The sequence below is a fragment of the Citrus sinensis genome, chromosome 2 (genome assembly GCF_022201045.2).
Source record: "Citrus sinensis cultivar Valencia sweet orange chromosome 2, DVS_A1.0, whole genome shotgun sequence".
Taxonomy (NCBI): domain Eukaryota; kingdom Viridiplantae; phylum Streptophyta; class Magnoliopsida; order Sapindales; family Rutaceae; genus Citrus; species Citrus sinensis.
The window spans coordinates 25748291-25764671 of NC_068557.1; the positions used below are offsets into that span (position 1 = coordinate 25748291).

Below are 16381 nucleotides of genomic sequence, written 5' to 3' on the forward strand. Positions count from 1 at the left end.
TCGGACACTTCGTTGACCTCACTTTCTATATGTCCTTGTGCATCCCCAGCCTCATCAAAAATATAGTTGATGTTGAACTGCAATGGTAGACTTCACCGATCCTTTTCTGGGATCGGCATGATGCTCATTATGTAGTCATTGTCTTGAGTGGTTGAAAGAATTAGATAAGTTGCAACTCGCAATCAAAGGGGAACATAACATTTATTTTAATGGAGGGGGTGGGGGGGGGGGGGGGGGGCTATTTTTGATTTGTTGCTTGTTATTGATGTAGATAATGCATGCTACCTAGACTTTGATAGGTAGCTAGCTTTAAAGACATTATCTTTATTATCAATTATATTGAGATAATCAAATAAAACATAATAATATAAAAAATTATTTATTTTTCAACTATATATATTTACACAATAAAAAAATGTTATATTTATATTTATAAATATGTAAATAAATTTTATTCAACATTATGTCTAATTCGTTCATTTACATTCTTATAACAATTTAATAATAAGATTTAGGAAACACATACATTTGTTTTTAAATCTCACAACGCTTTTAAAAATAAGCTTTACCAAGCGTTTAACTGATTATCTTAACAGTCGATTATTTTTAGAGTACATCTAACAATAATTTTTTTTTTTTTTCAGGTAGAGGTGTGAGCAACAGCTTTCCCACACAACCCACCCCCATACATGCTGTGAGGTTTCCCGCATTGAGAAGGCCTCTTGTCAGTTGCAAACATCAACATGCTGAGTTTTCTTGGGCCATGACCCATGGAGAGCTCCATCATGGTCTGTCCACCAAATTAATCAATGGTTTCATTTCATAAATCTGTCTTGTTGTACTTCTCTCGAGCTCTCTTTTTTAGTTTACAACTGTCTAGGTTCAAGGGTCAATCCCTTTTCATCTTATCTACTGCCTATATAGATATTATATCATATCCTGTTTAGTATTTTACTTGAGTAATTATACTAAAATATTTGATAAACACTAATTATTATATTTTAGAAAATAAATTTATTTTATTTTATATTTATATGATGAAAAACTTATAATATCTTTTATTATTTTTATCGAAATCATTATTAAAAAGTCATATTTACTACACATTGTTAATATTTTTATAATTATAATTTTTTTCGTAATAATTGTAATTTTCAAATCGCAACATCTCAATACCAACCAGCAGACTACAAATTATCTAGCCCTTTCTATTTCCTATTAATCCGTTTGTGTCACTCATCACTCATGAGCAAGCAATTATACAGATACATACGCAAAACAATATAACATTCATTTTCTGAAAACGTCGGCCGCTTGTAGATAAATTTAGCTTTTGTTTTTACCGAAGTGCCAACCGTTAGGTATACAAATGATAGGCCCCTACAAATTTGGGTTGGGCTATTTAACTGAAATAGACTTCACAGGCTCCGGCTCATAAATGACAAATCTGTTTCTCACTTCCTGCCTCTTGATCACCTAAAAATTCATTGAACGGAGCCATCATACAGAACACTAGTCCAAATGAGATGACCCTCATGCCAAAGGGACATCTGGACAAGAAGTGGCATGTGTATATGAGCTCATAGAATTTCACAAAACTGCTTTCATCAACATGCATGCAAATTGACCCCAATTCCCAATACCTCTTCTCCTTTCTACTACTTTCTTTCTTAATTTTCCCAGCTATAAATATGCAGCCAGTTTATGAGCATACTCTTGTAAGATAAACGTCTCATGCATTTTCAAGTAGCCAACTTGTTTTTATTAGTACGCGAAGTTAAAGACATTAAAATGACGAGGCAAAGAAATATGAGTGCTGCTGCTGCTGCTGCTGCTGCTACAAAAGCAGAAGATACAACTATGGTGGAAAAGATTAACAAAAGCGATGTCGAGAAGGTGGAAGAGGATGTTGAAAAAGGAGATGAATCGACGCCGGCGGTGGAGGAGAATTGGTTGGATTGGGATGAGTTGTCATTAATGTTAACAAGAGAAGTTGTGGATGAGCAGATGTCATGGGGTTACTTTTCACTGCCAATATGGGGTGTCGAGGCTTATGGTTCATTCTTCAGTGATGTTGTTTGGGATGATGATATTTGGAACTTGAAGAGTATCAAGGATGTACCAGCGAATCCATGAGAGACAGATGGAGAGTTTTCCTTATTCTGAGTTTTTTTCTTGGAGTTTTTAATATGAAAGTTTGAAGTTTTTATTTATTTGTTTGTTATATATGTCGCAATATCTTCATGTTCGGAGGTGACTTTGCAAGAATCACGTATAGGCCATCATTTGGTTATTAATCTGACAGGTTTTTAAATTAGAAATCTTACTATATATGCAATCATAAACATTGAGACTTATGAATTCAGTTTCAGTTTACGAACATGATTACCTACCTCAAAAGCTAGCCTACTGCCAAATTAATACACAAGCTGCCAAAACACAACTAATTCGTTTTGAAGAAATTGAAGATAAGAGGAAATTAAAATATTTTAATTTAATTGCATATGGTTGTTGTGATGAATTGACTATAACAATTTGATTATCAATAATTGTAGAAACTTTTCTTGCATGGGGTTTGTTCAAATTAAAATTTGGTCGAGTCAGCGTGCGGGCTAGCAATCAAATGTTAATGTCAGCATTTGAATTTATTTATGCAAAGAGATGGTTCCGCCAATGCCCAAAACTACAATCAGAAACCAGGGACAACGTGCCGAACCTTTGCGAGCACTTGCAACCACAGAAAGGGGTAAAGAGGTGCCGAAATCTTTTTCAGCGTTAATCCTCTAATTTTTCAAGTTAGTTCATGGGGTTACTGGAAAAATATAGTGTTTGGTTGTCTACAACAAGGAATGAAGAAAAGTCAGAAATCTTTCTCTACTTAATAGTAAAATAAACAAATAAAGTAAGAAGAGAAAATGTAGAGAATGAAAACCGATAAGATTTTATTTATTTTTAACCTTTTGAATTATGTGGGAGTTTTATAGAGATTAGAATCCTCTCCCCCTCGACTGCGGAATGATGGTTTGAAGATCATGTTCAACCTTTGATTTTTCAAAGAGAATCCGAAAGGTAGTTTTGACTAAGTTTGCTCTCGGTTGGCTCAATTTAAACATCTCCTCATGATAATCATGCTCACAATTACCTCTTATTGTGGTAATATGCTTGAGATTACTAGAATTATCATAAGATTTGACTCAATTTAAACGTCTTTTTCACGAAAATTCTACTCGTAGGTCAGTCACCATCCGATTGAGATAATATTATGCTTGAAGTCACCAAATAACTTTTAAATACTTCAATACAACTTTTAAGCTGCAAGGCAAACACGGTTAGGTTTGGAGAAAAGACCAGATCATGGTCGTCCTACTATTTTATCACTTTAGATTTGTGTTGATGGACTGTTGTTTCAATTGAACAAAAGGGAAGAAGCTAAAAGGCAGAGAAGACCTTATGTGATTCAAATTCTTTGGGATGACCGCGCCACCACACTGTCACTGTCGGTTTCAATTTCATTGTCTCTCGAGTCTCAGTATCATTTTCTGTCATTCGGTGTGAATAGAGAACACCGAGAGAGAGAGAGAGAGAGAATAATCTGTTCATAATTAATCTAAGGATCACCGACTTTCTCATCCCGTCATCAGTACTCATCTATGTCCCAGCCCCAATAGACGACATGTCGCTCGTCTTCACTACCAAATTTAAGGAGTAGAGATTATTATTTTTTTAATTATTAAAATATCTAAAATACAATTTATTTATTTGATAATCTTATTTTATGTATTTCATAACCTATTTTTAAAAAGTTTTTCTATTAAAGTAGTTTTATAATTTTTAATAAAATTCTCATTGACAACTAACAACTAAAATATTTTTGATAAAATCTCTATTTATAAAAGTTCTACTAGTAAAAACACTAGTTAGATGAGCTTTATTTGAAAAAGCATATCAAAGAAACCTTAATACGCTTAGGTTCGACCGCTGAAAATACCTGTTCCAAAACTCAGTAGGGGTGGGCATCCTCTTCAGTCTTCACGACCTCCCATTAGAGCCATTCCCCGCCCCGGCTCCATGAAAAATCCACTTCCGCTTGCTGCCTGCTGTCTTGCTAGGAAAAAGACTAATTAGCAAAAGAGCAATATTTATTCACCCAAGGAAACACGAACATCCAAGTAAGCTGAATGCAAACGACCCAAAGCACAAGTGAATTTCTCCCTACATATTACATTAGAGTACGATAAAATTTAACAAGCATCAGATGTACACTGTTTAGTTATATCACATGACATATCTCATTAGACGAATATTATATACTGCAAAACAAATTACACTAACTCGTAACTAAGAAAACCACGGCCATCTAGCTCTTTAAACAAAACTCTATCTTCCCAGATCCAATTCAACAGAAATAATAAAAGCCGAATGATAAATAAATCAGGGTCACAGCAGTTGGGTGTGCATCCCTGCTTTCATAATCCCAATTTCCCTGGCTTTGCTCAATTCCTCAGTAGCCTCTCTCTTTTTCTCGTAAGAAATATTAGATATATCATCCTTTATTTGCTTCCTCAGTAGTTCCAAGTTTTCCTTTTTCAAATCAATCTCTCCAGCTAGTCCATCGATCTCTTTAGAAAGCTTAGCCATCTCCTCATAGCGGAAGTTAATGGGGCTGTTACGCAATTGATCATTATCAATTCTATAACGAGCTTGGGCAATTCTCCTCAAACGATCAAAGAAAAAGTCAACTTTAAACCCTGTTCGGTGAGCCATGTTGAAGTGCCTCCACCAGGTGTAGAGTAAGCCATAGTTGACGTCCTGAATCATAGTGTTACACATGCTGTGCACAGTCGAACAGAAATTCACCATCACGCACATCTTCAAGTTTGTGTGCTCTTGGGCTATACTGCAACTGGCGCCGATATCGCCATACTTGTCAAGCAAGCTTTTAAGAACCCCGGCCAACTTTGGAATGGTTTTATAACCCCCCACCAGGATAACCTCAGAATTAAAATCCTCATCTGCCAGTAGAGGCACTCTGTCCTCCTCAGAACAAACTGCCAAACGCTGTAGGAAGTGTTCATCCGAATCTTCATCGGAATAAACAAACTTCCTTGAGGAAGAGCTTACTTTAGCTTCATGGCCGGCTCCAGAAAACTTCTCAAGAATCTCTTCCTTTTCCTCATTGAAAGCCTCTACTATCTCCTCCCATTTCTCATCTTCCTCATCTGTGAAGGAATTTTGTATATTTTGGTAGGTTATCCTTTCACTGATCTTGACCTTATTACTAGTCTTTCTACTGATAGTTCTGAACGGGACATCTCGGGGCTTTTCCTGCAGAGCAAGCAATACCTATACATATTTCAAGAAGCAAGTTAAACAGTGATACACATTGGTTAAGCTAGCTTAACGAAACCAAGATAATGCTCTTGGAAAACAAGACCGAATGCAACTTTTCAAGATTAAAGATTTTTCTAAAGGATAATTAGCATAGGCTTACCTCAGAAATCACACAGTCAAATTCAGCTATGAAATCGCATTTTGCACAATAATATACACATAGCTCAGGGTCTCTTTCCTCCTCGCAAACATCACAAACTTGCGTATAATAGTTCTTATCAGCAACATTATCCGTAAGGATCAGCGGATGTTGGTGACTTCTGTCTTCAATAGCTGGCGGCAGGGGAGAACGCAAGAGGTAGACCCTGAATTTGCATTTCATACAATCCGAATTCAATGCACCGTGAGTGGTAGATATATACTTTCCGCATTTCGGGGCGTGTTGTATATTTTCAAAGACAGTAAGGCGATGCTTATTGAAAGAAATTAAGAAAACTATTGTTTGGTTGCTGAGAAAATATCTCAGAAAATTTCCAGAGAACTTCAGAGTACTTGTATTTATTTTTCTTAAATGGAAATGTTATAATTACAACTTATTTATACTAGATGCATAAGCACTACTAGAGCTAATGATTAACTGATTCAGAAGAATCTACACATGCTCAACTATAGCTCGATATACAGAGTAAACATAACAAACTCTCAACTACTTAAGCTGAGGTGGCAGCTGAGCTGCCATTCCGCTCATACTCATCTGACGTCACCAGCTTGCTGGTTTTCCTTAGCTTGAGCAGGTTCCTCTTTTCTGCACAGTGAGCTTCTCTAACACTTATCACCGCCGAATTGTGATAAAGCGCAATCAATATCCATAACAAAACAATTATCACATTGGTAAAAGAAGCCACTTAACTTCTTGAGACAAGCTCCGCATTCATGGTCTTCTTTTGTGCCTTCGTCTGTATGAGACTTAAGAATGAGAGAATGTCGGTGAAGGGCATGTTGGATCTGCCTCGGCAACTCTGCGCAAGATTTGTGAAGGTAAAATCTGCATTGATCACAACCATATGTTGGCTGGCCCCGAACTAATTTCTCGCATGCATAGCACACAACACCATCATCATCCCTCTGATTTCCGACAAGAATCAAACAATGGTCATGGCTGAAATGATTTAGTTTCCGTCTTTCGTCAGATGGTACCTCCGTGATAACACAACGCACGTGTGCGTGGCACCCACATTCAACACAACCATAGGAGGGGTGATTTGGATTTCTTTCTTCTTTGCATATTTCACAGCGAAGAAGATCACCATCATTATCTTTGACAATTGTTCCAGTTGTAAGGGTAAGAGGATGGTCGTGATGCTGCTGGTCAACAGTTGGTGGTAACCAGTCTGGGCCACACTGAACATGAAAATTGAGTTTGCACTCCACACATCGGAGAAAGAAAGTACCCTCAATATCACAACGACAAGCTTCACATTTGCTCTTACAGGACATATTCTCTATTAGGATAAGAAGATGCTGATGGTCTTCGTACCTTATGTTTGCCTTCAAAGACAGGCATTCGAGATGCAAGTCAAAGTCACATTCGTCACACCGGTACCGCAAGCCTGGTTTAACATCGAACCTACAGGCATCACAAAAATATCTACTCTGAAACGTATTTTCTTGGACTGTCAAACTGTGGCGTGGATGGAATGGGTGTCGAACTTCTTGCGGCAATTCAGCGCACGATTCATGTATATTAAACATACATGGGGTGCAGCCATAGCTCGTACCATGGATGTTTTTGTGGCATAACTGACATTCGGCATCGCCCACATCTAGAACGGTTAAGTAATGGTAATGACTGTAGTGCCGAATGCCATCTCGATTTTCATCATGGTCGTCACTGCTGGCTTTCCATTCTAATTTTATTGAAGGGTGTTGTGCAGCACAGTCAAGATCCAGATCGAAGTCGCACGTCTCACAATGATATATAGCATTTCCCTTTAATTGTTGACCGCAGGCTGTGCATCTTTCTGAAAATGAAGAATTCTGAAGAGTAAGATAATGTGAATCAGATATATGCTTCATCACCTTTGGCAGCTCAAAGCAGGATTTGTGGAGATAAAATCTACAGGGGTCACAACCATATGCTGAGTGGCCCTGGATGATCAAATTCTCGCACGCATGGCACTCGATATCATCATTCCTCTCGTTTTCAAGAAGAACCAAGAGATGATGGTGGCTGAAATGCTTATGTCTCTCTGTGTTATCTAGATGTATCTCGGTTATCACACATCGCACGTGTGCGTAGTACTGATCACATTCACTACAACCATAGCAGGGATGGCTTGGGTTTGTTTCTTCCTTACAAGCATCACAGTAAAGATGAGTGGCATCGTCTGTCCCGAGTGTTTCAGATTTATCAATGAGAGAGAGTGGATGGCTGTGACTTTTATGCACGACAGTTGGCGGCAGAGAGGGCGCAGGACCGCACTGGACGTGAAAATCGAGTTTACACTCAACACACCGAGCGAAGAAAGTGCCTTCAATGTCTAAACTGCATCCATGGCACTGACTTTCATAGGACATATCCTCCACTACAATAAGAAGATGCTGATGTGCTGGGTACTTTATGTTTGGCTTTAGAGACATACACTCGGGATGCATATCGAAGTCACAATCATCACACCGATAACGCATGCCCAGATCAATGTAGGAGCGACATGCGTCACAACGATACCACTCCGATAGATCATTGTTTTGGAGTGTCAAAGAATGGCACGGATGGAATGGATGCCGGACTTGTTGCGGCAATTCACTGCATGATTTATGGATATAAAAATTGCACGGGCCACAACAGTAATAGCTCTGGCTACCGTGGATGCTTTTGCAGCAAAACTTGCATTTCGTATCCTCCGCCTCCAATTCCATCTCCAAAAGGATCAAGGGATGCCGGTGACTGAAATGTTGGATGTGCTCTTCTTGACCTCGATGATATTTGATTAGAGTTGTTGCGCATGGGGCACCAATCTGAAAATTACAGAAGTCACAGCACAAGAACGGATTGTCTTTGTGAGATTCATCACAATAATCACAATCAAATGCTTTATCACTCAGGAAAGAGGACATATCAGGACCAACAGATTCTTGTCTTAAGCGTAAAACGCAATGCGGACGCAAGGCGATCCGGATCTGTCGTGGTAGTTCAGCACAAAGCTTATGAAAGAAAGGAGACTTGGGCCAGCACTGTTTGCAGAAGTAAAAACTGCCGGAGGGTTGGCGGTCGCAAGCAGAGCATTTCTCGGGATGAAACTCACAGTCGTCGCAATTGGAGCCGTCGAAACAATATCGCCAGTCACAGACAGGGCAAGGAGGATTATCGTCCTCAATCTCACAGAGTGTTAAAGGGTGCTCGTGGATAGGGTTCCGCTCTGTCTCCATCTCTGGCTCTCTGTTTCTCTGTTTCTCTGATTCTGTCTTACTTGAAGTTCGATTGCGGATTACGAACAATTTTCAGTGAGGCAATTAATGAGTTCTACTACTACAAGTCTACAACATCACTTAAACTCATCCATCGATTTAATCTCCTCAACGTGTCTTAATCAGTTTGAATATTCTTCCCAGAAACCCATCTTTACCACCAATCCATGGTTGACTTTATTGATTTTATCACTATCTTCAGAGTCACACAAGCCACACGAACCCATCCCCCCGACCCGATTAATAATAATAATAGCACAAGTCGGTGATTAACAAAATTTTAATCCTTAGCAATTTGCTGTATAAATATATTTATTTAAAGTTAGCCGGCGACAACCTAATTGAATATAAATACTCCAAGGGAGGAACAAGTTTACTCTGTCCCAAAATTCTACATCAGTATGATTAATTTAATAGATGTTAAATAAAGTTTTTAGACTTTGTCTCGAAGCTCATGCAATGTATTTGGCCGTTTTGGCAAGTTGGTGATAGGTTATGTTTATTTAATGTGGTTGGTTTGTGATTGCACAATAAAATAAGGAGGAAGAAAGATCTATGAGTGGATTTTTTTAATTATTTCAATTTTAGTGGAGTTGAAAACAACAATCTACGTTGCATAATCACTTTGCGAGATCCTTTTATACATACATGATTTACATTAGAGTTGGTAGTTGATTTGAGTTTCGACAGAGAAGACTTGAACTAGCCAGCTCAAATAGTTCAAACTCAATTGCATCTGAAATTCTGTAATATTCAGATTGAAAAATCCTTTAGAAGGAGTCTAATCCAGCTAGCGTTTCTGCAAATTAAAATACTTTAAACCGCCTTTTCAGGGATACTTATATTTCTGAAAACTATTTTAAGCAAACCCTCGCTCGCCCTCCTCCCTTAAAACAAACGTCATGTTGCCACTCAAGACAATGACTGCATAACGAGCAATGGTGAGCTGGTGGATCCCCATAAAACGTCATGTGATATTCACATAGATAGTACAATGACTACAACAAGTATAATATCCCCGTCGGAGATAATTTAGTGCGCGCAGTCGGTCGTGACTAACTCTCATTTGGGGTATCAGGCCGCACAGCAGAGTTCCCCCTAATAAGGGCTCGCTCTGCATGCTGTTGTGCACCATAACATATAACACAGCGTACACTAGATTAAGTTCCTCTCTCTATTTGTATTATTAAATTTCTATCACTAATATGGGCAAATCTAAAATATTATAAATAGAAAATGAAACAACCAAACAAATAAGAGTAAGGATATTTTCTTGGTAATATTCCGGGAGAAAATAATTTCTCTAACGAGTATAGAAAAAGATGCTCTACTCTTTACTATTATGTATGGAAGCTCTTATAAATTCTAAATCTGAATCCTTCCCTTTTCCAGTTGCTGCTCTCTCTTCTCTCTTACTACTACATATCTTCTTTTAGCCAAATAGTTAACTGAGCCGCAAATTGCACCAATTCCTTCAGCACTTACATATGTGGGATCTTTCAGCCAAATAGTCAACTAAGCAGCCAGTAAAATACCATCTCATGTTGATATCAGACTGAATATCCATTGTTTTATTAGATTGCTGATAATAATCCCCATACACAAATTTTCTTGCAAATATCATCTCTCAAATCTAGACTTGTAATTAATACAATAAAATATGTATTAGTAAAATCACTTTTCATAGTATCTGTTCACACTAGACAATTCATCCGATAGGACAACAGGTAGATGAATAGAAAACTTAAAACTAGAGCATAAATGGGTAAACAAGATCATAAACAATATGGTTATTAAGATTATAAATGTGAATATGATTGGATCCAATCTTACATAATAATATAACTCGTTATTTATGTAATTTTGTCTAATTTTTGTCTTCCAATGTTAATAATTACGGCTAGTCATCACTCGAATAATAATTGGCAAGTTTGATAAACTTTTAGTTTACATTAGCTGAAAGATTAAATTCGGACACTTCGTTGACCTCACTTTCTATATGTCCTTGTGCATCCCCAGCCTCATCAAAATATAGTTGATGTTGAACTGCAATGGTAGACTTCACCGATCCTTTTCTGGGATCGGCATGATGCTCATTATGTAGTCATTGTCTTGAGTGGTTGAAAGAATTAGATAAGTTGCAACTTGCAATCAAAGGGGAACATAACATTTATTTGCGGCTCAGTTAACTATTTGGCTAAAAGAAGATATGTAGTAGTAAGAGAGAAGAGAGAGCAGCAACTGGAAAAGGGAAGGATTCAGATTTAGAATTTATAAGAGCTTCCATACATAATAGTAAAGAGTAGAGCATCTTTTTCTATACTCGTTAGAGAAATTATTTTCTCCCGGAATATTACCAAGAAAATATCCTTACTCTTATTTGTTTGGTTGTTTCATTTTCTATTTATAATATTTTAGATTTGCCCATATTAGTGATAGAAATTTAATAATACAAATAGAGAGAGGAACTTAATCTAGTGTACGTTGTGTTATATGTTATGGTGCACAACAGCATGCAGAGCGAGCCCTTATTAGGGGGAACTCTGCTGTGGGGCCTGATACCCCAAATGAGAGTTAGTCACGACCGACTGCGCGCACTAAATTATCTCCAACAGGGGATATTATACTTGTTGTAGTCATTGTACTATCTATGTGAATATCACATGACGTTTTATGGGGATCCACCAGCGCACCATTGCTCGTTATGCAGTCATTGTCTTGAGTGGCAACATGACGTTTGTTTTAAGGGAGGAGGGCGAACGAGGGTTTGCTTCAAATAGTTTTCAGAAATATAAAAGTATCCCTGAAAAGGCGGTTTAAAGTATTTTAATTTGCAGAAACGCTAGCTGGATTAGACTCCTTATAAAGGATTTTTCAATCTGAATATTATAGAATTTCAGATGCAATTGAGTTTGAACTATTTGAGCTAGCTAGTTCAAGTTTTCTCTGTCGAAACTCAAATCAACTACCAACTCTAATGTAAATCATGTATGAATAAAAGGATCTTGCAAAGTGATTATGCAACATAGAAGGAAGCTCTTATAAATTCTGAATCTGAATCCTTCCCTTTTCCAGTTGCTGCTCTCTCTTCTCTCTTACTACTACATATCTTCTTTTAGCCAAATGGTTAACTGAACTGCAAATTGTACCAATTCCTTCAGCAATTACATATGTGGGATCTTTCAGCCAAATAGTTAACTAAGCAGCCAGTAAAATACCATCTCATGTTGATATCAGACTGAATATCCACTGGTTTATTATCTTGCTGATAATAATCCCCATACACAAATTTTCTTGCAAATATCATCTCTCAAATCTTGACTTGTAATTAATACAATAAAATATGTATTAGTAAACTCACTTTTCATAGTATCTGTTCACACTAGACAATTCATCCGATAGGACAACAAGTGGATGAATAGAAAACTTAAAACTAGAGCATAAATGGGTAAACAAGATCATAAACAATATGGTTATTAAGATTATAAATGTGAATATGATTGGATCCAATCTTACATAATAATATAACTTATTATTTATGTAATTTTGTCTATTTTTTGTCTTCCAATGTTAATAATTACGGCTAGTCATCACCCGAATAATAACTGGCAAGTTTGATAAACTTTTAGTTTACATTAGCTGAAAGATTAAATTTGGACACTTCGTTGACCTCACTTTCTATATGTCCTTGTGCATCCCTGCCTCATCAAAATATAGTTGATGTTGAACTGCATTTGTAGACTTCACCGATCCTTTTCTGGGATCGGCATGATGCTCATTATGTAGTCATTGTCTTGAGTGGTTGAAAGAATTAGATAAGTTGCAACTCGCAATCAAAGGGGAACATAACATTTATTTTAATGGAGGGGGTGGGGGGGGGGGGGGGGCTATTTTTGATTTGTTGCTTGTTATTGATGTAGATAATGCATGCTATAGACTTTGATAGGTAGCTAGCTTTAAAGACATTATCTTTATTATCAATTATATTGAGATAATCAAATTAAACATAATAATATAAAAAATTATTTATTTTTCAACTATATATATTTACACAATAAAAAAATGTTATATTTATATTTATAAATATGTAAATAAATTTTATTCAACATTATGTCTAATTCGTTCATTTACATTCTTATAACAATTTAATAATAAGATTTAGGAAACACATACATTTGTTTTTAAATCTCACAACGCTTTTAAAAATAAGGTTTACCAAGCGTTTAACTGATTATCTTAATTGTCGATTATTTTTACAGTGCATCTAACAATAATTTTTTTTTTCAGGTAGAGGTGTGAGCAACAGCTTTCCCGCACAACCCACCCCCATACATGCTGTGAGCTTTCCCGCATTGAGAAGGCCTCTTGTTAGTTGCAAACATCAACATGCTGAGTTTTCTTGGGCCATGACCCATGGAGAGCTCCATCATGGTCTGTCCACCAAATTAATCAATGGTTTTGTTTAGGGGATGTACTTCAACGAGTCCAGCCGTGATGAGCAGATACCAGTTAGCAGGGTTCCCACGACCAGGTATATTTTGCAGAAGTCTGATAGCAGGAGAACATGAGCAGGAATATTCTGCTCGTCCACGAATACACCATCAGCGAGGCCGGTCTCCTGCTGATGTTTGAGCCTCCTGCTAATGGTTGAGGCGAGGAGACCCGGTCAACGGCAGTTGGCGAGACGTGCATTCCAACCCGAGAATCAAGGCACGAAGACCACGCGACCACCCACGATTACGGAAACGGAGCATCCACTTCCGAGAGATGGGAAAGTAATGGGCTTGGATTGAAGGAATGTCTGAACTCAGGAGAAGCCTATAAAAAGGTGGCCAACGAAGGTAAAAGGGTTAGATTTTTTGACATTGAAACGGAGAATAAGAGAGCTCTGAATAATTGATACTGAAAATAAGCCATAAGATTAGTGGCTAACTTTCCCAGGGGCACGAAACCTCTATTTCTGACTTGAGCGTGAAACCTCTATTTCTGACTTGAGCGTCGGAGGGTTTACGCCGGAAAAACACTCGGCGTGCTCTGACTTGTCTCTGTGTACGCAGGAGTTTGCGGAGAAGAAGCCTTACGAGGAGAGATCCTGATCGTGGTCGAGTTGGTTGAAGAGAGATCTTGGTCGTGGTCGAGCAGGGAACCAAAATCTCGCATCAACATTTTGGCGCCGTCTGTGGGGACCGGTACGAGAAGCCAAGCGTGCCAGGATCTGCTCGACCAAGCGAAGGCGAGCAGACTCTCAAGCATACAAAAATTTCTAAGGCATGCAAAGGCTCACCAAGTCTCAAAGCCTGTTTTATGGCGAGACCAGAAGCCAAGCGTGACAGGATCTGCTCGACCAAGAGAAGGCGAGCAGACTCCCAAGCATTCAAAAATTTCTAAGGCATGCAAAGGCTCACCAAGTCTCAAAGCCTGTTTTATGGCGAGACCAGAAGCGAAGCGTGCCAGGATCTGCTCGACCAAGAGAAGGCGAGCAGACTCCTAAGCATTCAAAAATTTCCAAGGCATGCAAAGGCTCACTAAGTCTCAAATCCTGTGTTATGGCGAGACCAGAAGCCAAGCATGCCAGGATATGCCCGACCAAGAGATGGCGAGCAGACTCTAAAAAAAAAAAATTTTTTTTTACTACAAGTCAAGAAGGCAAGTAAGAACATTCTTATTAATCTGCCAATAGTTCGCAAAGCTGCTAATCCCAACATACAATGCTAAAAAAACATACAACTACAAAAAGAAAACACGCTTAAGAGGACGGCGGGTCAGTAAGCTGGTTTTCCCTCTACTGGCTGGTCAACCTCAGGAGCAGGAGGAGTGTCGCCCGTTGCTCCAGGAGGGGTACTTGCCTCAGCAACATCAGCGGGGATTGCACGAGGAGGAAAGGCTCCTTCCTCGGTGGCATTTGGCTCCACCTCTTCGATATCTTCCTTAGCGGCCTCCTCATCCATATGCTGAGCAACACCAGCAGCAAGCTCGTCCATCTTCAGATCAGGATGCTGCTTCCCAAGGATGGCCATGATGTAACGATAGGAATGCCGAAACCCCTGGTCATATTGGTTGTCAAATTCCTTCTCCAGGTTCTCGACCTGAACCTTGTGGAAATCCCGAAGAGATTCGAACTGAGCCTCGTACATAGCCTGCTGCTTTCGCAGATCCTCTTCGACCTTAGTCAGCTCTTCCTTGAGAGTAATGGCTTTTGCTTGAGCAAGAGATTCTCGCTCTATCAACTTCAAATTCTTGAGATTCAGGTCTCCTGCCTTCTTCTCGGCAGCATCAGCTTTGGTCTTCGCCGATTGAATGTCCTCCTTCATCTTTCGGTCATAGCGGCCAACCTTGACCTTATAGTAGGTGGCCATGCAGCCGAGGTGGAAAGCACTATACTGCATGGCTCCCACCAGCTCACCTAGGGTGCTGCCGTCAAAGTCCTCCAGGTCCTTTTTGCTCACGAGTTTAGAAAACTCATTGATATAGGGACCAAATGTTCTACTCGATTGTCATATAAACGAGATCTCGGCACAGCTGGGGGAGAAGAGGAAGCGTGATCAGTGGCTGCTCCGCTAGTTTCTCCAGCTTTGGTAGGAGGAGGAGGTAGAGTCTTCAGGGGGGAACCTACTGGACAATGTTCACCCGCTTCGCAGAAGGGGCATCCTTATTCTGGTCCTGCTTGGCAGCATGAGGTCGAGGACGTTTTCGATTCAAAGCCCTGATCACAACATCCTTCATCTTATAGCCGGTGGACACCAAACGAGATTCGACCAAGTTATAAGTCGTTAGTAGCTCTCGGTTCGTACAGGAATTGGCCAGCACAGCTTCGACCCGCTTGAGCAGCTCGGGTTTAAGCTAGTAGTGCATGCCCCAGGAACCTGCAATGCGAACAGATATTGGGTTAGAGAAAATACAGCAAAATGAGAACCACTATGGAGACAAGACATCTAAAGCGAGCAGGCAACCTGGGACCACGAAACGGGGTGGGACGCGATAATCCTTCCCGTCAATCTGTGCAACTTGACCCCAAGGACCCCCAGCAAAAAAGAATTTTTTCTTCCAATTCCCACCACCACCACCAATTGGAAGATCAGTTATGGGTTTCCTGGTCTTAGTACTTGATTGGAAGTAATACTAGCTGGCGTCTTTGGGGCTGCTTTTTAGCTGGTACACGTGCTTCACATCACCAACTGTGGGCTCGCTTTGGCAACATCTGTTCCACAATATGAACAGACCAGAGAGTACCCTCCACCCGTTGGGGTTCAGCTGACCAGGAGCTAAATTTAATCCATTAAGCATCCGGGCGAAATAGGGTTGCAGGGGGCACCTCAGCCCAAGCTTAAAACTCTCTAGAAACAGAGTAACATATCCCTTAGAAGGCCGACTGGGGGTATCCTTCTTTCTTGGGATCCTAAGAGGTACATCATCGGGAATTCCATACCTAACCCGGAGATTAGTGAGCTCGTCTACTGTAGTCGTGCACGTTATGAAATCAATAGTGTAATGATGTGATAGAGCTCTACCTCCTATTGTACTCCTCCTATCTGGTCGAGATGTTCCTGGTGAGGACATCTCACCAGAATCATCTCCCTGATCT

At 39.3% G+C, this 16381-nt stretch overlaps 2 protein-coding genes across 2 annotated transcripts; both read right to left on the reverse strand.

Moving 5' to 3' along the window:
* Window positions 1–4191: 4191 nt before the first annotated feature.
* LOC127900359 (uncharacterized) lies at window positions 4192–5822 on the reverse strand. Its single transcript, XM_052435018.1, has 2 exons — window positions 5492–5822; window positions 4192–5343 (listed from the first exon to the last, which is right to left on the reverse strand). The coding sequence occupies exons 1-2, from the start codon at window positions 5711–5713 to the stop codon at window positions 4438–4440; spliced, it is 1128 nt and encodes a 375-aa protein (XP_052290978.1). The 5' UTR covers window positions 5714–5822; the 3' UTR covers window positions 4192–4437.
* A 54-nt stretch (window positions 5823–5876) lies between these two features.
* LOC127900358 (uncharacterized) lies at window positions 5877–9119 on the reverse strand. Its single transcript, XM_052435017.1, has one exon. It carries the CDS (start codon window positions 8758–8760, stop codon window positions 6154–6156), a length of 2607 nt encoding a protein of 868 aa, XP_052290977.1. The 5' UTR covers window positions 8761–9119; the 3' UTR covers window positions 5877–6153.
* Between the last annotated feature and the right edge of the window lie 7262 nt (window positions 9120–16381).